Raw genomic sequence first — 23,845 nt, 5'->3', positions numbered from 1 at the left:
TCGACGTATTCCTTGCAGGACATCATAGTAGGGTTAAAATGCAACAAATTAAGCCACTAAATGTTCTACCGAAATTCAGTAGTTTTTGAGTTAGTAAGGGTTTTAAATTTTTTGTGAAAAATCCCAGATTAAATTATTTGAAGCCAATTTGAAAATTATTCACGGGGCGACTGTACTGAAATTGAAGTTATTATCATAGTTGACACCGTAGCGGATCGTTTTTAATAACTAAAAGTTCAAAATGACTAAAACTTTGGTGAAGATCACTAATCAAACATTTTTTTTTTTGTAATTTTTGCTATTACTTCATACAAAATGTTGTCTTAGCACAAAAAAATACACTACACCAGGTGTACAAATTATTAGAAAAATATCCTTGTCTTATCAGCTATCCAAAAAGGTATGATGGTCAATACTTTTGCGTGTGTGACAGGGAAAGATAGAAGGTTTATGGGGAGCAGCTAAAATTGCGAGACGGTCAACCTATTGTTTTAAATTCCTATTATTCGTAGTTTTTACCTGCGTTTGAATTCCAAACACTCGGCAAGCTTTAGGATTGGTCACTATTGTTCCCTCGGTACGAGACAGGGTGCGACTACACAAAATCTGGTCGTCAGCGTTAGTTAGTTACAACTCTACGTCGCGCAAGTTCGTGTTTTGTAATCTGGCTATATCCTTGACTGTTGCTCCATATCTTGCTCTTGTGTTGTTCTGTGCGTTCATAAGTGCTGACTATGGCTGCATATTCTAATCAAGAATACGCTGACATATTGTACTGTTACAGACTTTGTGACGGTAACGCTGCTGAGGCACGAAGATCCTATCAACTGCGCTTTCCAAACCGCCGACTCCCCCACGTTAGTGTCTTCGGATCGACTTATCGGCGATTATCTGAAACTGGCAGTGTTCAAAGAAGCAGGCAAATTGACACTGGTCGTTCTCGGAGATACACGGCTGAGGACGAGGAGCTGATTCTTCAGCGTTTTATTGACAACCCCAGCATATCTACAAACATGGTAGCGCGTGAGCTTGGTATGTCACAGTGGAAAGTCTGGTCTGTAGTTCACTTGTCAGGCCGACATCCATACCACTACCAACCCGTGCAGTCATTAGAAGAGGGAGATCCGCAGAGACAGCTTGAATTTTGTCGTTTCATGCTTAATGCCGATGCCGAAAGCGAAAACTTTTTGAAAAACATTCTGTGGACCGATGAGTCATGTTTTGACCGTGATGGTATCACAAATTACCACAATTTACATTACTGGGCACCGAAGGGAGAAGGAAACCCTAAGAAACTGAAACCAACCGCATCGCAGCGTAAGTTCTCGCTTAATGTTTGGATGGGTATTGTCGACGATAAGTTAATAGGCCCACATATTTTACCCCGAACATTAAATGGGGAACTTTATGAAGATTTCCTAAGAAATCATTTAGCAGCACTGCTCACGGATGTACCCGAAGAAAGAAGGGCAAACATGATATACCAACATGATGGATGTCCAGCCCACTTCCGCATCACAATTCGACAATTGCTGGATGAAAACTATCCAAACCGATGGATTGGGCGCGGTGGGCCGATTCCGTGGCCTGCACGAAGCCCTGATCTGACGCCGCTAGACTTTTACGTCTGGGGTCATATGAAAGACCTAGTTTATGTCACCCCCGTAAATTCAATTGAAAAACTAAGGGAGAGAATAACAGATGCGGCGAATCAGATGAGAACCACAATCACATCAAGAATCACAAAAACCGAAGTGAGGAAGCGAATAAGAGCATGTATTCGAAACCGAGGACAGCACTTCGAACAAGACGTGTGAAATAATGTTATTAAAGACCACAAACTCATATTGATTAAAAATAATGATAATGTTCACGAAATTGTTTAATTTGATTTTCCGAATAAACACCTTCTTGTACTAAAGCAACAACGATTTTCATAATGCAATCCAAGACTTTGTATTAACTTTCATACTATTTTGGATAGCTGATAAGACAAGGATATTTTTCTAATAATTTGTACACCTGGTGTAGTGTATTTTTTTTGTGCCAAGACAACATTTTTTATGAAGTAATAGCAAAAATTACAAAAAAAAAATGTTTGATTAGTGATCTTCACCAAAGTTTTAGTCATTTTGAACTTTTAGTTATTAAAAACGATCCGCTACGGTGTCAACTATGATAATAACTTCAATTTCAGTACAGTCGCCCCGTGAATAATTTTCAAATTGGCTTCAAATAATTTAATCTGGGATTTTTCACAAAAAATGTAAAACCCTTACTAACTCAAAAACTACTGAATTTCGGTAGAACATTTAGTGGCTTAATTTGTTGCATTTTAACCCTACTATGATGTCCTGCAAGGAATACGTCGAGTTACCAGTAACCCTGTATATTGCAAACGAATATGAACATATAAATTTAGAAGCTAAATGATACGATAATGAATCCTCGAAAATGAGGAATTCCCGAGGGATGACGTACGATTTGTTTTATCGTCTTAACTGTTTTTTTTTACATCTACTTATCCTGAATTAACTATAATTCAACGATTACTAATATTATAAATCGGAAAGTGAGTTTGTTTGTTTGTTTGTTTGTTTGTTCCGCTTTCACGCCGTAACTACTGAACCGATTGCTTTGTAATTTTGCAGACGTAAAGTTAGAAGTCCGGATTAAATAATAGGGTACTTTTTATCCCGAAAAAAATAGATATTCCCGAGGGAAAACAAAAATATTGTTTGCTTGATGGATGGATTGTAGATGGCGCTGTGTGTCGTTTAAAACAAGGTAATATATTGCAAACGAATATAAACATGTAAATTTAGAAGCTAAATGATACGATAATGAATCCCCGAAAATGAGGAATTCCCGAGGGATGATGTACAATTTGTTTAATCGTCTAAACTGTTTTTTTTTACATCTACTTATATATTGCAAACGAATATGAACATATAAATTTAGAAGCTAAATGATACGATAATGAATCCTCGAAAATGAGGAATTCCCGAGGGATGACGTACGATTTGTTTTATCGTCTTAACTGTTTTTTTTACATCTACTTATCCTGAATTAACTATAATTCAACGAATTACTAATTGGTATAAGTATTAGTTAAGTTATTTCGTTCTTGAGGTATGCGATAGATGGCGCTGGGTGTTTTTAAAACGTGGTAACGATGTGTTTTTAAAATACATAAGAAGTGGAATGATAGCTTTTTAAAACGTGGTGACGTTGTTTTTTTTAAGATACGTAAGAAGTGCAATGATATCTCGCGCTTTAACCTGTAGCTCATTGTTCAATCGCGAGCTTCCCGATAGCTCGATAGATGGCGTTGTGCTTTTCTGTATCGTGGTGTTAAGGTTCGCCGCGAATTAGTCTGTTTTGAAATCAGTGGGGCCCAGTAGCGCCAGGGCCAGCCGCGGCTGCGGGTTGTTCGAAAGAGGTACCGCGGCCCTGGTATATAAAAGGCCTAGGACGGAACACGACGATTTTAGTCAGTAAGAGTCTGACACTCCCTCACCGCTGCTAACCCACAGCGGGAGGGGTGAACCGAATTCCACGCGGGCGAAGCCGCGGGCGGAAAGCTAGTATATTATAAGAATAGGATCAAAGCAACCCCTAATTATGAAAATTAACTACCTAATATTAAGTAAACAATATAACTATTCCCAAACACGCTGTACTTAAACAAAAAAATCTTAGGGCTCGGACACACAGCGATACACCGGTGCCACGCGCATGCGATATTTAATTTAGATAAATCGCGACGTACGCGCCGCCGCCGATGTGAAAAATCACGCATATGCTTTTGTAAATGCGAGGGTGACTCGGTGAGGGATGTTTGTTTTTTACTAGATGAGACAACATAAGGAAACAAGGCTCTATTTTCACTTATTAATGAACTATATTAATTGAAGTCTGAAGTATAAAAAAACTGTTAAGTAGGTTCCAGTTTTCCGTATCTTCTTACAGCTTAGGTTTTGAGCAAACTTTTTGGCCTCTGCAAATATAAAACAAGTAACGATTAATCGTAGACTGTCTGTCAAATTGATAGAACTAGAAGTTACTGAATTTTGTTTATACAAAATCTGAAAAATGTTGGTCTTTAGTCTGTAATTAGATTAACAGGCTGTTACCTATCACAGATCCTCTCATAACTCTTGCCGGCGCCATAGTTTTTTTAACGATAAACAATGTCATATCTAGCACACGTACATAAGCCGGTACGATTCTTCAGTGGTTCCTACAACGGCTTCCGGCGTCGCAGCCGGCACCGTGCCGGTGATTTATGCGATTCCAATTGCACGTAATAGTCACCTTCCACTAATTATGCGTTGACTTGCTGACTTCATATAGCGTTCGACACGTGGGCTACTAGGATAGGTATGGAAATTTCAAGATGGCCGCTGGACGAAGAGGCTTTATAACACCTCACCAGAAAAAAGTATGATTAGGTAGTGCACTCCCTGGGCTAGAATTTATTAATATATATAACTATCTAGTCGTTAAAATAAGTTGCTGATAACTATTTTAAACGTTTGTGTATTACCAACAGACGTAACGACAGCTAAATAATTTTGAGTGTAGTCATGTTAAGGGTCACTATTTGCGTCAGTAAACCACACATCTCACCACCCACATTCATCACAAACACGCAGCGTGACAAACAAATATAACGTCCACAATGACTCTTAAATATCCATAATTACCAACTATTTGCAGTCACCAATTGTGATCGAGCTCTCACGTTGCGCAAGAGTTGATTGATGGACCTCCATCCCAATAAAGGCCACATATAGCTAGCATTTATTCAATACATTTCTCGATAACATTATATTTTTCGAAAGGATTTATTCAGCTCGCGATAGGATTTTGAATAAATATTCTACATGACAATGGTGATTGATCACATCAAGATAAATTATGGCCAAATATTTACGTACGTTTAGACCATACCGATCTCTTACATAAGGCGAGGCACCTAAAATTCTCTAGATAAAAGACAGTAACTCATAAGTACTGACGCAGATTTATTAGAGTACAAATAATTTCTGAAAGGTCATTTTAGTGATCCTAGCCCCATTCTTGAGGCTAAATATTTGTGTTAGAAGTAGCTTTGAGAGTTTGTACTAGAATTCCTGAGTTGTTATGCATAAATAGCGATTGAAATGAACGGATTAGTAATCTCTATGGCAATCTAGTTTTACAATCCATCTCCCGTCATACGCAATAACAATAACGGAGTTAACCCTTTATTGGCTGTAGTTTTTTCAAATAGCCGCATGCATTCGTGCGCGTAATGAATGAGTGTCGCGCGCTGACATTTGTCATCGCGCAATTGTCGCTCAGATTAAAATTGATGACGTTGCTTTGTCCGACGGCGCACGCACTATTGTACACTTCTGTATTAGCCCCCGTTATCTTGCCTCGTGATTATTATTTTTAAAATTTGATAAGAATTATGGATTATGACGTTTACGATTACACCTTTGTTTTCTTTTTATCTGTACGGTGCGGTGGTGTGAGTTATTTGTAAGGAGTGGGCACCTATGTGTAGGTAGATTAACGAAACTTATGCAGAAATGAAATAAAATAGTGACGATCCCGTTTCATACACATCTACGTCATTAAATTAGTTTCAAGTTGCTTTAATTACTTCCCCATAATTAAAGCTAAATTATTTTAATCATTATTTGGATAATATATTGTTTATGGATGTATTGCATAAATACATTGTTTAAATTTATACCAGAATCGCTTATCAGAAACATGCTGCGCAAAAACCAAAATTGAAACGTCACAAACGCGACGGTGCCCCAAACAGGACGATTAATCAAAAAATTAACCAACGACAATAGCCTGCACCCTCCATTAAACCGGCGACAATCGCTCGGCGTCCCACATCGCGTATTTATTTAACAATCAAATAAATATAACGCACAATAAAATAGAAATATTTCAATTTAATAACACCGCCCCCAGTGAAGGGTTGAATCTGGTTCGGGAGCCTGTTTTGTTTGCAGATTAGATCGTATGCTATCTTGATGTCACGCGAAATTGAATAATTTTTGTACCACAATGGACTGTGAAGCGTGTCTCCACATTTTAGCCGTAGATTTTTTGATAATCCCACTGTGATATTTTTCGGTTAATTTAATCTGGTGAGGGAGATAATATTAATGAGAATTAAATCGACTGTCTTTTACATATTTACCCAAAAATATGTACTTAAAATTTTAGGGAAGTCAAAACACAATTAAAAATTATTTTTTAACTCAAAATGACCTGCTACAAAGCCATGCTGACGCAATCACTGGTCCATATCAAAGCAGGTACGAAAGCTTCACCTATCTCGTGTCCGTACTGCGACCGTTTTTCGCCGGCGGCTGTAACGGTACGAAGCGCGTGCGACGCACCTGATGCGAAGCCCGCCTCAAGCGCGAACAAGACCTATTTCCACGCAGGAAGCGAACCTTGGACTAACAGATTATCGACATGATTGTGCTCTAGAGTATGGGTATTAAATTGAATTGTTTTGTTGAGCTTATTTTGCTGTAAAGGTAATGGTGCAGCCGTATAGGAAATACAAATAAGGCTTCTCAAAATAGAAGAGTAGTTGGATAACAGGATAGTAATGAGAAAAAAACTTTCTCAGTTTTTTTATCACTAAAACCTTAAGGATTTAGAAAGTTTTGAAATTTTTAAGATTCATAGCTTAGGTTATCAAATAAATTAAATCAGATTTTTAATGGTTTTCCCTTCAACATTAAAAAAAAACTGACTTAACACGTCAAACGCCAACGTACCTAAATTGCGAGAAATAACAGGTGTTTAGGGGTGGAATTCATTACAGAATCGGTAAGTCACCGTCACGGTGCGCGCGCGCCGGTCCGACATCTGTGACGTCGTCGTGGGAAAACTTAACGATCGTACACCCTGGTGTACGCAAATTTTGTGTGCCTTATTGTTTTCCGTTGGCTTGCTTTAGCCAGGCGTTAATGCGTGGGAAAAGAAAGAGGAATCGATGATATGTTAGTAATAATTATGACGAAAAGGGGAAAATTAAATACCAAATAATTTAGTTGTTGCCTTTGTTTTTTTTTCTGTCTCCTCAAGAGCGTGTTCCAGAAAACTTTTTAAGATATACAACGAAATCATCCTTAATCAGTTTCTTTTTTCTGGACTAGTTGTACATTTGTATTTTTTCGGATTTTGTGCAGTAGTCTTATATTCCGTTTGTTAATATATTTACTTTTAGATCAGAAAGCACTTATAGATACAGCCTGTATTAAAAAAATAAAGTAAAATCAAATACTCAAATATCTAAAATCACGTCACTTTACAAATCCACATAACCCTAAGCTCCAAACGGTCAATTAGGACATTCAAAACTTTAAAACCACAAACAGTGAAGTTGTCACGCACAGATGATTTTCCATATTTCCCCAGTGCGCGGGTCAAGTGAGCATATTAACCCTCGCCCTGCAGGTGGGGTGGGGGTGTGACTGGCCCATGATAATTTGTAACAAACACTTCAGTATAGTATTGACATCGCACATAGTTTTACCTCTGATCTCTCGTGGCATCATTGTGATCTAGTGGCATCTTGACTTTGACCTGCTTAAAGTTTTGGTGGTTTTTCAGGTATGTAGGTTTTGCCAAGTTATGTTAGGCCGTAAATTATTTTGTGTGCTTAGATTTGATTTTTTTTCTGTTAATTAAATAAATTTATTTTATTTAAAAAATAAAATTTTACTCTAGCGATATTGACTGCCATAACTGATTTCAGAAAATCTTCATCATATTTTTGAGATTACGAACTTTTCTTTAGTCTTGATTGCACTATGTTCTATTAATATAATACATAGTCTCAACCTGAACAAAAGCCATCCCATAATGAAATCAAAACTTAGCAATTCAAACGAAATATTCATCACTCAACATACAGAACTAAATCATATTTGCCCGATGATATCATATCGTTATCTTAGCCTTGCCTTATCACGGATGCTCGTTAGACAATGCTCGAGGCGTGGTTTTGTTTCGTGACTCGAATTAATTCTGCATGTGTCAATGCGAACCATTTCATACTCCATACTTCCGACGGCCTGATCGTGATGCCATACGTCAGTGACGATAGTACTACAAACGTACGACATATCCTACCCTGTTATTACGACTGATAGGTATTTTATTTGATGTTTCCTGGACTATGTAATTGTTAAGGTATTTAATAGTTGTTGGTCATTTGGAAATTACTTGGGCTTGGGAAGAAAAGCGGTTTGGAAACGAAGTTGATCGTAATCATGCGCGATCGTTGGGTTTTCTTGCCATTTTCAATTGGTTTTGCCCTCTTTAATTATGCATTACTACTACACAAGTTGCTTAACTTAGCCTACAGTTTATTTAAATTTATGCCGTAAAATATTGGATTTATCTGTTATAACTTGAGTATAGAAAAAGTTAAGCGAGATAAAAAATAAGCTTGATTAATTGATATGTTTAAAACTACCATAAGTTCAGTATACAATAGACTACAGCATATTCCTACATTTCAATTCTACAGAACACTCACAGTACCCATCTTCCTACAAGTCTTCGCTTCTAACTTTACTTAAAAGGAACAACTTCAATTACATTTGATACAGACTCAATGAATAACAGATTCGGTCGTGTCGCCGCCGCATCGCAGGCGCACACTTGTGCACGTTACGAAACTGTCCGCGCCATAATTGCATGGTTCCTATTGATTTACATAGAACTTTGTGCTGTTAAATGACTTACACTGAAGGAAGTGTAGCGAGGATGATAAATTGATGTTGTTATTTTATGTTGTTTGGTAGGTTTCTGGCAAATGGTATTACATCTACTTTTTGGTCCTATAATATTAGTATGTATAGGTCGATTAGGCAACTTTTCACGGGTCGAAATTCAGATCCATACACCGTGTGTCTTCATAAATTTTGATATTAGTTGTTTAAAACATAGTCATTCTACAAGGAAATTGTAAGGATAAGGGGAAATAAAAATCAAATATGACGTACATTAAGAAATCAAACACTATCTATACATATATAGTTTTTCTTAAATGTAAATACTAATGTTACCAACCACTTGTTTCAGAGCACCAATCTTCAATCGAGAAGTCCAGTGCCCTTCCTCCCACTGAGGACGAGGATCGGGAAGACGCTGACATTCGCTGCAGCTACTGTGACCTGCCCTTCCCTAACATCGATGTGTAAGTACCCTTTATATACTGTTTCATGCTCTATGTTCAGTTATAAAAATGTATCCATGTCCCATGATATGTAGGACGCCACGTAACCTTGAAAACCATGACATAGGTACACTAAGGAATTTGCAAAATACGCATGACAGTTGAATATTATTATCAGCTTTTCTCAGTTTAAACCATCATCCTCACTTCGCAAGTTTTTCGATAATTCACCTTTATTGCGTCTTATGTCTTTGGTTTACTAGCGATGCGAAGCCGAGCCACGATAGACGATATGATTGTATCGGTCGCTAACTCTATTTATATCGTTCTAGGAAATTTATTGAGGTCTAACCGGCTTAAGTGGCTACTAAATAATTCTTATCAAAACCATTGTTCCACGCATTAACATTAAACAGTTTATATAATATTGCTATTGTAACACGTTATAGATGCGTATCTCCGACTCTTCTAAACGCTTTACGTTACTCTGCAAATGTAGCGATTAAATGCCTATTAAAAACTAGACAGTTAAATGTACGTGTAACCAACAAATTAAATTCAAATCAGTCAATCGGGCGTTCCATCTAAACGGTGCATTCAAGATGTCTGCCGGTAGACGCAGAAGTCTATCAATTTCAAACGTCTTCGGAACCATTAACCTCCAGCCATTAATATTATTTGGTCGTAGAGGAGCGGGCTGTAACGATTTATTTAGTGCTAGTGATGTGCTCGTTCGATAAGACGCACCTCGATGATTTGTTGCCGGGCGGGTCGATGGCACGCGACGATTCCGCGTTTTTGCTGTATCGAGCAGATGGCATATCTCCTTTGAAAACTAAATCTTTTTATATATACCTCGCTTTACCAAATAAACAATTAAACAAAAAACAACAGCAGCTAAAAACAAAAACCGATAAAATCAGTACTTAACACAAATAAACTAAACGTCTCATCACGAATGAAAATATATCATGAATTTATTATCTATGTGACAAGCGATGGAAGGCCATAATGGCGTGTGTCATCATATTCTATCGAAGCGCTGGCTCGTCAATAATGCAAGAGATCGAGATTATCGACATGCACCTTTCTAACGTATCCTCGCGGTGACGCCGTTCTTATCGCGCCATCACTATTGTTTTAAACGTTTCTAGGGCATCGAGAGATCGATTAGTAATTAGATGTGCGCTACATTGTTGCTTTTTATGCCTTATGGGATAACTAATACAAGTAGGACTGATAGGATAAAATCAAATTAGGTACCGATGGCCGGATTGTTATTAAGAAAAACTAATCACATCTGAATGAGTGTTGGACGTTTCTGCCTAATTTCTCTGAATCTTCATGATCGTGTTTATATTCAAAGATACGCTCTCCCACCTATAGCATATTTCTTCAGTGACCATTAGATCTAATTCTAAGATACACCTCGTTGACATCAGTAATGCATTAGCCGCCTTGTATCGCTCCAAACAGAAGCAAAATCAGCCATTCTTATTATTGATGTATTAAATTATAGTGTCACGCTCGCTCCTAATACTTGTTTGGGCGTATTATAATGCATCATGTAGATTACGAAATATTACTGTAATCACTTTTATAAAATTTCTTTTCACTCTTACTTTCGACAGTGCGCTGTCACAATTGGAATGATCATCGCCGCTGTCACACCTTGAATCGATATCAGATCGATCAGGTAGCGATTGCGAAGTCCAACACTAAAATTACAGGCTATTCGATCGAGATCAGATCTTTTGTACAATCATTATTATTTGTCTAACGTGGATTTATTTTTATTCGGCGTGGGTTACGCTTGTTGCTAATTCAATACAGGTGGTAATTTTTCGATATTGAATAGACATAGTAATTTGATCAGGTCACTTAATATTTCAAGGAACTGTATGGTTAGTATTCATAGTTATATAACTGACGATTAGTTTGTCGTGATAACGGGTTCATTATCATTTGATATGCAAACAGAGAATCGGATCGGCTCGGTTGGTAATATCGATGTTATCTATAGACATCGACTGAGCTACGGTATTTCTCAACCGATTGTTAGCGCTAGCCGGGATCTACAATCGATTATTAAAATGTAAGCACGTTCGACGGTAGTACATCATTAGACTGGAGTGGTGCTAAAATGACGCTCGATGTCATTAAAAGACTAAATCAAGGAAGAGATTAAAAAAAAAAAATTCGAACAATTCTTCCGTTTTTAGAAATATCCCCATATCAAGGGTTTATAAATATTACGTTAGGTAAAAATTACTCGTACCTCAAAACTATATATTTTTCTGAATTAATTTTCCTTTTGTTGCCATGAAATCCTTTCCATAAATTTTTCCTATATCGCAGTTCTGGCTTAGGTATTTAAATTTCTAATAACCTTTAACTGCAAGGAGCACAGAACATCTTAGAAAGGAAGCGTCATTTTAGGGACCAGTTAGTATCGGAGGCTTGTGTGGGCGGAGCTTAATAGATCGGCTTAGAACGAAAGTTGTTCATTGGATGTTATCAATTCGTGAACATGTAGATTATTTCTATGATCGGCGGATATCAATGTCTACAGCATGTTTGGTCTCGATCTCGACTGCGGACGTAATGTTTCTGCTAAGGAGATTAAACGGACGCTATCTATTAGTCCACGTGGAGTTTGTTACAGGCTCTGCTCCATAAGACTTACGTACTTAAAACTAGTTACATATATTTTTGTTGCAGTTTGAAAGAGGCTTTATTCAATACATAATAAAGTAGTTTGAATAACATACGCAAACAAATCACACTTACGACATATCCCACCCAGCAGTAAAAAACAACTGAAAAAGCGACCCGAGTGTTATCAAACCGATGTTCAATTACAACGAACAGAAAGAATGCAATACACTTTCAATTGTTATAGAAATTACGCAACACTCTATTAAAAGATACAACTGTACAAAGAATCGTTTACTTAGATGATGTAGTGGTCTAATGAAAAAATACGCTGGCCTATACTTGCAGTACAAGATCGTATGGGCAGATAGAATGCTTGAGCAAGTGAGCCCTGGGGCTATGCGTTGTATCTGAGTTGCGCGTGCGTCGATTACGAATCTAATAAATAGCTGAAACGTACATTGTTCTTATTGGTTGCAAAACTTATTGATGAGGCTAATTGTATTTTATTTTGGCTTCTGTAGAATGAACTGGCGGGGTTGAAGGTGGCTAAATCTATTCTTAAAAAATCTTGAGGTTTGGGACACCAATTGCCTGCTACGCCGAATGTGACACACATTTCAACATGGATGTAGGATGTCTCGTTGCGACTATTAAGAGAACGCTTCGAACAGACAGTAAGCGATGGAACCATTACTGACGATAGATTTTATTCCTAAGATTAATTAAAAGATACGGCGACGGGCCCGCCGCCGTGCTACAGTGAAAACGTTCCATCCCGCCGTCTTGACGACCACGACGCTTTCGAATAGATCAACGTAGATCTACCTCTGCAACAGCTAGTCAATACCATTTCCTTAATAAAACCAGCGATGTAATCTTCGTTTATATTAAAAGGCGACTAACGAGGTGTAACAGGTGCAGCGCTAGAAAATAGCCGGAGGCAGCAAGGGTTGCGTGCGGTAGACCAGTTATGCCAAGGAGACTCACTCGGACCGTTTTTGCAAATGATATACGTTTTCCATCAAATGTCGACACACGTTATTACGACCGTGATAACAGTATTGCAATTGCCAATAGAATCCGAGAAAATGGGGGTCACATGAATGGAATACTCGGAAGCGAAGCGAAAATCATAAATTATGCGTCTAGTGCGGATTTTGCTCATAAAACGTGTACATACAGAATTTATTGTAAAAATGAATTCATACATACGCCGTGGAACGAAAACATGTTTGAATTATGTATGGGCCGGTGTATAAGTTAGGTCCGCGTGGGCGATCCCTATGCATAAAGATGTTATTATTTTGTCTTTTCCTGTAAGTAGTGTCCGTACGGATGGCAACGTGCCCTATTCGAGTTCGTTAGCGTAATCTCCTCACTTTCTAATAGAGTCATTGTTGGTATGCGATAAAATACAATTACAATATAAAATGAAGTTAAATTACTACAGCTATGAAACTGTCACTGATACAAACTAGGGTAGTTTGTGAATGTTTCTTTTACTGCAAAGTAGGCGATACAAATGTAAAGCTAATACGAAGACGCTATTAAACGTAAATCTGTTCAATATTTTATAGTTGCGTGAACTTGTCCCATACATTTTTACTGAGAAACAAATGAGACCCCATGAAGCGTTTCCTTTTAACACTACCTTTTGTATTTTTTGCTATCGCTGTATTAGATACAGCCATTTAATAATTATAATTTTATCGATGTTGTCTTGAGTATAAACACGAATACATCTCCTAAAAATTGCGTTTAAAATTGATGACTAATTTAAGTCTCAACGCAATTTACTCGGTAAAACCAGTTCCAGCTTTGTTTCAAAATCTTCCGGTATAACATCGACTAAAAACTCGACAAAAACCCTGTAGGCACAAAAGAATGCGACTATCCTTGAGAATAAACAGCTAAATCTAAACGACCTTGGGGCTGAATCCCCGTGCGCTAACTTTCTCTACACATACGCGGATGCCAATATCAAGGGGAAATTTTGTTGTCCTTGACATTTAGCCGGCTGAATGATATTTTTATATAAATTTTCTTGTGTTTTGTTGCAGTCTCGATCGTCACTTGATAACGGAGCACGCAAAGCCGGCCGCTGCATTTCCTTGCGAACTCTGTAACAGAGCGTACAGTACTAGGGAACTGCACCTGAGGCACCGTGCGATTGCGCATACTGACATCAGAAAATATCCCTGCGAGAACTGTCCTAAGGTGTGGATTATAAACTTATGAATTGTAGTTTGGAATGAAAATTTGATTTTCATTGTAGTACCTATATATATATTTTTTTCCTGAAAGAACATGGGTTTATTAAAATTTTCTTTAAATTGGCTTTTAAAAGCACCATTTTATCTCCTCTTTCAATAAAAAATAATGTTAATAATTAAATAAACTTAATGGGTAATTTTCAGTATTCCTGGGTTCTTATTTAAAATTAAATTAGTGGGTAATTGACCGGTGGTATTTGTTTCACCGTTTGCGAAACCTGATGTTATTTCAGGTATTTACCGATCCTTCCAACCTCCAGCGCCACATTCGCGCGCAGCACGCGGGCGCCCGCAGCCACGCCTGTCCCGAGTGCGGGAAGACGTTCGCCACATCGTCAGGCCTGAAGCAGCACACGCATATCCACTCCAGCGTCAAACCTTTCCAGTGCAAGGTTTGCTTTAAGGTAAGGATCTTTTATATTATCTTTATTGTAGTTCAGTGTATAAAAAAAATATTACTTTCATAGTAAATATCTCCTTAGTAAATGTGTAAATTAAAACAGCTAGTTATATAATAACTGATATTCCTAAAATAAAATACTTTATGTATAGTGTCTAATTGTGTATTATGTGTTTCCAGGCTTATACCCAGTTCTCCAACCTCTGCCGTCACAAGCGAATGCACGTGGCTTGCAGAGCTCTCGTTGAGTGCGGAAAATGTGGCCAGTCCTTCACGTCATACGCCTCTCTTACTAAACACAAGAGATTCTGCGACACCGCCGCAGCTGCTTCCGTCAACCTACGAGGACAAATGCCCCAGGGCCTTCCGCAAATACCGTCACTACAAAACGTTGGAATGAATAACCCTAACAACGCCAACCCGTTCCCGATGTACAGGGGGCCCACTCTGCCCCTGCCGTACAACACATTCGCTCACTACCCGGCTCTGTTCTCTGCCGCCGCCGCAGCTGCTTGCCCACCAGAGTTCTTAAGCCCATTGCTCTTTAACGTACAAGGAGCAAGGCTCGCCATGGAACATGACATGGCTATGTCAAACGCCAACTTGGTATCTAAACAACAAGAAGGCCGCTTATCAGTAAAAAGCATGGACAGCTCAAATTCTATGGAAGACAACAAGAAGCCTAAGGATTTAGATTTCGAAGTTAAAAGAGACAGCTATAGTTCAGACAGGGCTACTCCTAACAAATCCAGTTTGTATTCCAAGCAATCACCTCCATCAGGAGAAGAAGCATCTTCTCAGCGACGACCGTCACCAGTGATGCCATTATCTACACCGATGGTTCCATTCAATTTCCCAAGAGAACGAAAGTCTCCGTTCACCTTCTCACTTAAAATAAACAATAATGATATTCAAGGTAACAAGTCAGTATCACCACATCCTAAAGACTTATCAAAGAATGTCATTGAAGACGACAAGGCATCGGAATACTCGGATGCTGAGGAAGACACCAAGAAAGATGAAGGTGATCAGCCCTTGGATCTATCGGTATCAAGGAAACAAAACGATAAAGATTCTGAAGCTGAGAATGATGATCGTTCCTTTCGCAACTCAGTCAAATCATATTCGCCCCCTGAAAGCCCTGCAGAGAGGAGCAAAACTCCTGAAAATGACACAACAGACGTCGATGTCGAAGGAGTGGAGCCCAAGAGAGAGGACTCACCACCGCAGCTCGTATCCCCACCTCTCGCCTTCCCAATGGCCGTTCACCCACAACACAGCAACTTAATCGATGCTATGTATCGCCCTCGATTTCCATCGTTTCACTCTTCTGAATCGATCCTGAACTCCTCGCACTCGCCTTATGTTCCAAGCCCGTTCAATTTTTTATCCCCACTTCTCGGTACTGATGGACCTGATAGGCAACCGAGCGCATATGCCAAGTTTCAAGAGCTCAGTGCTGGTTCAGGGAAACTGCGTGACCGATACGCTTGCAAGTTCTGTGGCAAAGTATTCCCACGGAGTGCAAACCTGACTCGTCACCTACGTACACACACTGGCGAGCAACCTTACAAATGCAAGTACTGCGAGCGCTCGTTCTCGATCTCGTCGAACCTTCAGCGACACGTGAGGAACATTCACAACAAGGAGAGACCGTTCCGGTGTCCCCTGTGCGAGAGATGTTTTGGGCAGCAGACGAATCTTGATCGTCACTTAAAGAAGCACGAGGCAGAAGGTGGAGATTCACCAAGTTCTGCTGATACTGAGAGGGAGGATGCGTATTTCGATGATATTCGATCATTCATGGGTAAGGTGACATGCTCGCCGGGCACGCGGTCCCCGGCGGCGACGCCCCCGCACGGCGCGCACCCCGCGCACGGCGCGCGCCCCTCGCTCGCCATCTCCACATAGCCACCGGCCTACCCGCTGCCACCGCCGCCGCCGCTATGGACGCAGCCTTTCAACTAACATAAGTCTAAGCCAGACCAACATATTCACTGGCACGATTAATTATTTTGGCACATGGCGAAAGTACTTCATTCAGAAGAATTGAATAATTGCGAGTCAGTTTAATTGGCCCATAGTGAACTATGTAAGGTCTTTGTAAATAAGTATGTTTAACTGCCGACGAGGACACGTAGTAATGCGGGTGTACATGTATTACGTATAGTCACGTCTCTCTAACGTTCACATTGAGAGCAATATAAATCGGTTATATAATATTGAGTAATATTCCGTCAAAGCTAAATAATTTTCGTGTGCTTTAGCTTATTTAAGATACGCAGTTAACACGCGTTGTAAGTCGTTTTAGTTTCCACTAAAACGTTCAACAATATACGATTTTAGATTATTTTCATTGGCAACACACGTAGTATAAACACGGTTATTTTTTATTATAATTGTAAAAAAGTTTTATTAGAGAAATACATTATTATAAGCGACATGACAAATCACTTTAGTACATATTATATTATGATAAAATTAATTTAAGATTACTTGTAGATTTGTTAAGTAAAAATCGTTTTAATGATAACTTAAATATTTGTTCCTAGTTCATATCTCGTGATTTAAGGTTGACTTAAAACGTATTTTCTATTATTATAACTGTACATAGAATGTTTTGTCTGTTATTGTGTAAAGTAGAGAGTAAAGGTTAATTAATTGATGTTTAAAAAATATCAAATACTTCGCTCGATTTTTAAACTATTTCTTAATTGGATACGAAGTAATTACTTAATTTTATTTAAAATATTTTTTAAACACAAATTAATTTGACATTAATGAAGTATAGATACAGAAAGATGGTATTGTTATTTTCATTATATTTTGTAAATTTATAAAAATTGGTAAAAATGTCGAGGTCACTCGTTTAGTCAAAGGAAACTACCAAAGTTTTTCTATAATCCAAAATTATTCGATATTTATTTGAAAAGATGAAATTAAAGCGCATTATAAACCAGTGATTGGCATTGTGAATAGAATCGTTAGTTATTTGCGTGTTTAGAGAATCAATTAATAAATTAATATTTTGTTAAATTTGTTATTTACACGATTGTTGTATAGGAGTTTGCGATACACGAAATGCATATCATGTGTTTTAAATTAAATCGAAGCTCAAAAATTTTAGCGATACTTATTACATTAGTAATGCGTATTGTATAAATGTTTAAATGTATCTTTAGAAAATGTAATATAAATATAAGAAATAACTTCGTAATATTTACTAAATGCAAAGTAATTTCGGTCACATTGCTATTTGCCTATTGTCTAGGTATAGTTAGTTCCACAGTTCTAAGCGACCTGTTCTTGTCTTTGAGACTTTGATCACGAGCAGTAATATATATCTACAAAGTTTAATTATGACGTCATTTGTCAGTCACAACCTCCTTGCATGAAGTTCACGTATTAAATAAGGGTCAGTACACACTTGTATAAGTTTGAAAGCTTTTTGGACAGTGTAATGTAATGGAAACGAATGCAATACTTGTAAAGTAAGATATTTTGTAATCATATCACTCGGAGGCACTAGCTCGATAAGGTTTTAACGTCACACGATAAAGTTGTATGTTAAGTACACTTACCTATTTAATTTCAAGTTCAATTAAAATATTAAAATAATATTGTAAACGCATTGAGAAATAAAACAATACAATACAAGCACTTGTATTATTTAAAACCCTATGAATATTTCAAGAGATGTACCCCTAGCTCTAAACTGTTTTTAAAGAGTAATTAAAGCTGTTTTCAATGGAAATTAATTGCTCAGGCTGCAAACAAATAAAGTACATACTCAATATTTTTTAAATATTCTCTAGTTTTCAATTGACTTGGTTACCCAAAGATGAACATTATGCAACTACAAAACTTCCCTAAACACAAAGGAACCATATTAAGAAACAAAGCATACTTTACTATGACTAATGCTATCTTTACTTATCTCATGTATCAACCGTGATGATATTTAGAATCGTGTCAACAGCAGTAATTAAGTGGAGACGTGGGAATTCTGACATTAGCCGCGGAGCGCAATGGGCCATCCTGACTATAAACTTACTCCTCCGTTTGGTGAAGATTGAAAACCTTTTGAAATCAATCAAGAGATATTTGCACCTCTAGTTTTGAACTAACGGCAGATTGATAGACTGAAGTACTCATTGATTTATTTTTGTTCTACGAAGCTGTCAATTGATCTGGCTACATCAAAATGCTGCAACTGCAAAATTCCCCTAAACGTAAAAATATATATTAAGAAACAAAGCATAGTTTACTATGACTAATGCTATCTTAACTAATCTCATGTATCAACCGTGATGATATTTAGAATCGTGTCAACAGCAGTAATTAAGTGGGGACGTGGGAATTCTGACATTAGCCGCGGAGCGCAATGGGCCATCACGACTAAACTTTATTACATATTTGTGTAATTCGAGTGTTATTACTTAGGCATGTGGCTTGAGACTGCTGTTTCTTAATAAAAATGAATCACCGCCGTTTTAATTTTAACTAGTTGACGGTAACGGTTTTGCTTGTCTAGGTAGAGGGATATTATAAAGAGGTATAATTTGTCAATTTTCTTCTGAAACGATAAAAAAAATTTAGACCGTCACTTTGTGTCATAGGCATGTAATTATATGTGGGATTTAGTGGCAAAAAAATAATGCGAATAAAGTTAAATACTGGTTTAATTTCCTCTTGGACTTCTTTTGCTAATCTTTAAATCTTATAATCTTAGCGTCTTAGCGTCTACGTCTTCCATCTTGTAATCCCAATCTTCATTCACTCTCTTTCACTCTTCATAGCTCATACATTCCTTCCCGCTCATTCATACGTTCCCTTCTACTCAGAATTCACTCCACATATATATTTTATTTTAGTATAGGGTATTTATAATACCTGCTTCCCCTGGGAAGTGGGTGTTATTTTTTTATCATTCGTGTTATTGGCCTTTAAACGTTATAGTAAATATTGATCAGAATATGTGAGCAAGACACTTGAATTACCTACGATAGACGTGGCAATCAAACTCACTTATAGAGTTATGTAATCACATTGAGATGATAGCTATAGAACTGACTGTACTATGAACCATCATCAAATTGTTACATGCGCTAACATCATAGGTTATTTTAAATGCTTCGATTAATTGCGAATCCACCAATGATTACTTGACTCTAATGTTATATCGTGACTTTAAAAGGACACGACGTCGAAGAGCCAATCGCAAGAGTCTTCCAATGCTTACTTATTCGTGATTGGCTGTGAAGACCTCATCAAAACATCCATATTATATTCGATTGTAGGGACCGCTGACCTACAAACTGTAAAGTTTACACGTGCAGTTGCTAAATGTTACGTTAAAAGCGATAGCAATCACACTTACAATAATAATTCCAGCGACATGACAAATTTCAGCAACAGTACACTTACATCGTCAGTTGTGTAAGAAAAAGTAAAATTCGAAAGTTGGTACACATATTGTCCCTGAAACTGATCCGTCAATAAAAACTTGCAATCGATCCTCAATGAAATGTCAAAAATCAGTTCACTGGCGCAAGGGTCAACAAAAAAGCTTGACCTTTCGGAGATTTTAATCACTTAATATTATATAAGTGATAACCTCGAGCGAGCGGCGTTATCAGTGAAAGCAAGGACGGAACAAGGACGCAGATAGCGCAATTACACTCATTATCGAGCGGCCGACCGGCGCACGCGCACCCGCCTCGGCACCCTGTAATAGAGGATTAAGTGGGCGATTGACTGCGGTCCCTGACACGCCTCATTGTCTAGGATAAGAACTGGCGCACCTACTCGAGTTACGTTCATCTCAAAGATGCTGAGATTCAATTAATTGATATTATAATTGAATACGAAATAAATAATTTTCACTCAGTAAAACATTGCAAAACAGCGTTATTTTAGTTAAACGTTGAAATTCTCTCAATCTTAATAAACAGTCAACATAAATAAATAGTGATGTGACCACGCTGCATTTGCTTCGCGTACATTCTCAATAAGGTCTTGCTTGCTAGGAATCTCGCGACACTATCGCGACATGTAGTCACTGCGCTGCCCACTCTATGTATTAGGGTTGGCTCACATGAAAAAGGCGAATAAAAAAATGTGTGCTGCTTATTTTGAGCAGAACGGTAAATAGACAAATATCACACTAAAATATTATGCACAGTTTGGGCATTATACATAAGCGTTGGTTGCATTACGTTTTAATATCTTTGCTCGTTAAATATCAACCTTCTATGAATAACAACTAATATTATGTAATTACGGATGTTCCTGCAAGCTAAAAATAGACATCATAATGATGATGCAGAGCAAAATATCCCATAATACTCATAGGTAGCACCGTAATAAAATAACCGGATGTTAAATAACGTTCCTTTTACGACCCCACAGACCTATAAACAACATTTTCAATTCCAAGAGCTCAAAACGACACTAAAATATAGGTACGTAACTGCCTACGTTTATCTATTCCGCCCACATTTAATTTCCATGTAATACCGCGCTTGCGGCCTGACACCGCGGCCATTGTCCGTCCTTCCCGCACAAGGCGCCACGGTGTCCCGTTTTACACAATCGTGGGTACACCCTACACGAGAAATGTGTCTTATTAGCTGGCCCTTGCAAATGTCATAGTGGTCAAGTGGCCCTTACTAAACGCAACATGTGATATATTGCACAAATTCTTGATGGTAATGCTGAAAGCTTGGTCGCGTTTGATATAGATCTCATCTTGGGACTGTTATAATTTCGGTAAAGTGAGCCAATTATGTGCTGATTTGTATCATACGTATTCCTGCTTAGCTTAGTTACTTTAAATTTATAATGAAATATAAGGGTCTCTGGCCTGGTCTGGTGTCAATGAATAGGGTTATAGTGTGAAATCAAAGAACTGTATTTTATGAGACCTAAAAAGTACTTTTTTCCACATAAATTGTACGTGTATCCACATTTCACGCGCTTACAAAGTCAATACAAATGATGGTATTGTTTAACGTCCATGCGTCAACGCGACTTCACTCGGGGCAATTAAATTGCAACGTGTTCTTTATATATTTTTTTCTGTAACTGCTGGTCATTAGTAAGGCTATAAATCTCCCTTCTGACCGTTCGTCGTCGTTAAGAACTTCATTACGCTGACATGAGTTTTTCAATTGAAATCATGAGAATGGGAACTCGAAACATTTTAATATCGAGATTGCGATGTGACAAACTGTCAGGAAATCGATTCGGCTTAATATTAACTGTTCCAGGTTTTGGAGCAACATTGTAGTGTTGGTTTTTGGGGTATTTAAAGCAATAGCGTTAAGGTTGAAAATGCAATGAAAAATAAACTGTTCAATTTTTAGGGTTCCGTAGCCAAAATGGCAAAAACGGAACCCTTATAGTTTCGTCATGTCCGTCTGTCCGTCTGTCCGTCTGTCACAGCCGATTTACTCGGAAACTATAAGTACTACAGTGATGAAATTTGATGAGAATATGTGTTGTATGAACCGCTACAAAAATATGACACTAAATAGTAAAAAAAAGAATTGGGGGTGGGGCCCCCCATACATGTAACTGAGGGATGAAATTTTTTTTTTCGATGTACATACCCGTGTGGGGTATCAATGGAAAGGTCTTTTAAAATGATATAAAGTTTTCTAAAAAACATTTTTCTTAAAGTGAACGGTTTTTGAGATATCAGCTCTCAAAGTCGTAAAAAGTATGTCCCCCCCCCTCTATTTTTATAACTACGGGGTATAAAATTCTAAAAAAAATAGAGGTGATGCATGCTAATTAACTCTTTCAACGATTTTTGGTTTGATCAAAGTATCTCTTATAGTTTTTGAGATAGGTTGATTTAACTGTAATTTACGGAACCCTTCGTGCACGAGTCCGACTCGCACTTGGCCGGTTTTTAATTCAGCTCTTAATTGATATGAGTTGACAATCATTTGCGGTTCATACGATTAATTTTATTATGAGAACCGCACTGATTCTGGGAATAATGAGTGACAATATTGCAAATGGATCTGGTAAAATATGTCATGATTGGTCAATCACTGATTACAGATCCAACACCCCGCCCACTGTGTTTAGATAAATCAGAAATGATAATTTTACGAGCCACATCCGTTTTAATTATAATATTGGCTCGCTGGTTCTGACTTACGAGTTATGACGTATGACTGGGAAATATTGCGGATGTCGGATTGCGCTACTTATCATATGTTTTGTGTTAGCCGTAATTATATCAAGGTCCGATTGATTGTAAACAATATCGATCGATCTTTATTAGATCCTGTTACATCTAAATTTGTGTTAAAGGATCCTTGAGAATCTCGTAAAATAGTAATAAATGAATGATTTGAATAAAGATATCACTTTGTATTACAATGTGGTTGAGTTGGTGGTGGATAACGACTATGATATTTTAATCTGAAATTAGCCCTGCAAGGCACCTCATATTTTTAAACTTGACGGATAGTGTTGAAGATACACTCCGTCTTTTTAAACTTGGAGCTTTTCTTGAAAAGTGAAACTATTATAACTACTTTAGGACTTGTTTAATAAAAAAAATAACAGAAAACTCTTTCAATTATTCCCATAGACTCCAAGTCCTTCTGAAAAAGTGGTTACGGCTCTACCTTTCGAAAAACCCCTCAAAGAAAATCAAATATTTCCACTAACCGAAAACCAGCATTCAAGTAGCAAAACAATAACAGTAATCTGGCTTCTATTATCATATTTCCACTAATAGCTTCGTAGAGTGAAAGGTGCAGCCTATCTACTGATTATCCGCCTCCACAGAACACCTAATTGAAATGATGGTATTAGAGTACCTCGTGGGCGAATCTACTGATTACTGCATTTGTCTCTTAGTACATGCACTTCTACGAGGATATTTATGTCTGTGTCTTTGCAATTTGAATAATTATGATGTATCTATCTAGTTCTGAATCCATCTGCTAAGCTTTGCTTATATTTAGCTAAGATGTTGTTGATTGAGCCAAGTGTTACGGAAAGTACTAAAGCTTCCTTAATTGGAGATCTTTCATTTTTGGTGTTTTTCCACAAACACGATCGACATTTTTACCTGTGCCTGTGATCTTAATTATCTACCTTCGCAGTACGCCTAATTGAAATGATGGTATGAGTTTACCTACTAGCTCGTGGGCGAGTCTACTTATTACTGCATTTGTCTCTTAGTACATGCGCTTACTGTTAGTACAAGCTAAGTCTAACAGGATATTTATGTCTGCGTCTTTGTAATTTGAATAATTCTGTTGAAGGAAT

The 23,845-nt window shown here is 37.7% G+C and overlaps 1 protein-coding gene across 5 annotated transcripts in view; it reads left to right on the top strand.

Annotated features, from left to right (window-relative positions):
* LOC124638756 (histone-lysine N-methyltransferase PRDM16-like) overlaps window positions 1-18,205 on the top strand; it is a 63,123-nt gene extending 44,918 nt beyond the window's left edge. For 4 of the 5 annotated variants that reach the window (XM_047175836.1, XM_047175835.1, XM_047175833.1 and 1 more), the window contains exons 5-8: window positions 9,124-9,238; window positions 13,936-14,092; window positions 14,382-14,552; window positions 14,729-18,205. In XM_047175836.1, coding sequence (XP_047031792.1) covers window positions 9,124-9,238; window positions 13,936-14,092; window positions 14,382-14,552; window positions 14,729-16,459 — 2,174 coding nt within the window. In that variant the 3' untranslated portion in view covers window positions 16,460-18,205. The remainder of the gene's footprint in view (window positions 1-9,123; window positions 9,239-13,935; window positions 14,093-14,381; window positions 14,553-14,728) is intronic. The other variant, XM_047175834.1, reaches the window with a different exon arrangement.
* The last annotated feature ends 5,640 nt before the right edge of the window (window positions 18,206-23,845 follow it).

Source organism: Helicoverpa zea, chromosome 18 (assembly GCF_022581195.2).
Source record: "Helicoverpa zea isolate HzStark_Cry1AcR chromosome 18, ilHelZeax1.1, whole genome shotgun sequence".
Taxonomy (NCBI): Eukaryota; Metazoa; Arthropoda; class Insecta; order Lepidoptera; family Noctuidae; genus Helicoverpa; species Helicoverpa zea.
Note: the sequence above shows the minus strand (reverse complement) of the source record. Positions and strands in the feature narration are given on the sequence as shown.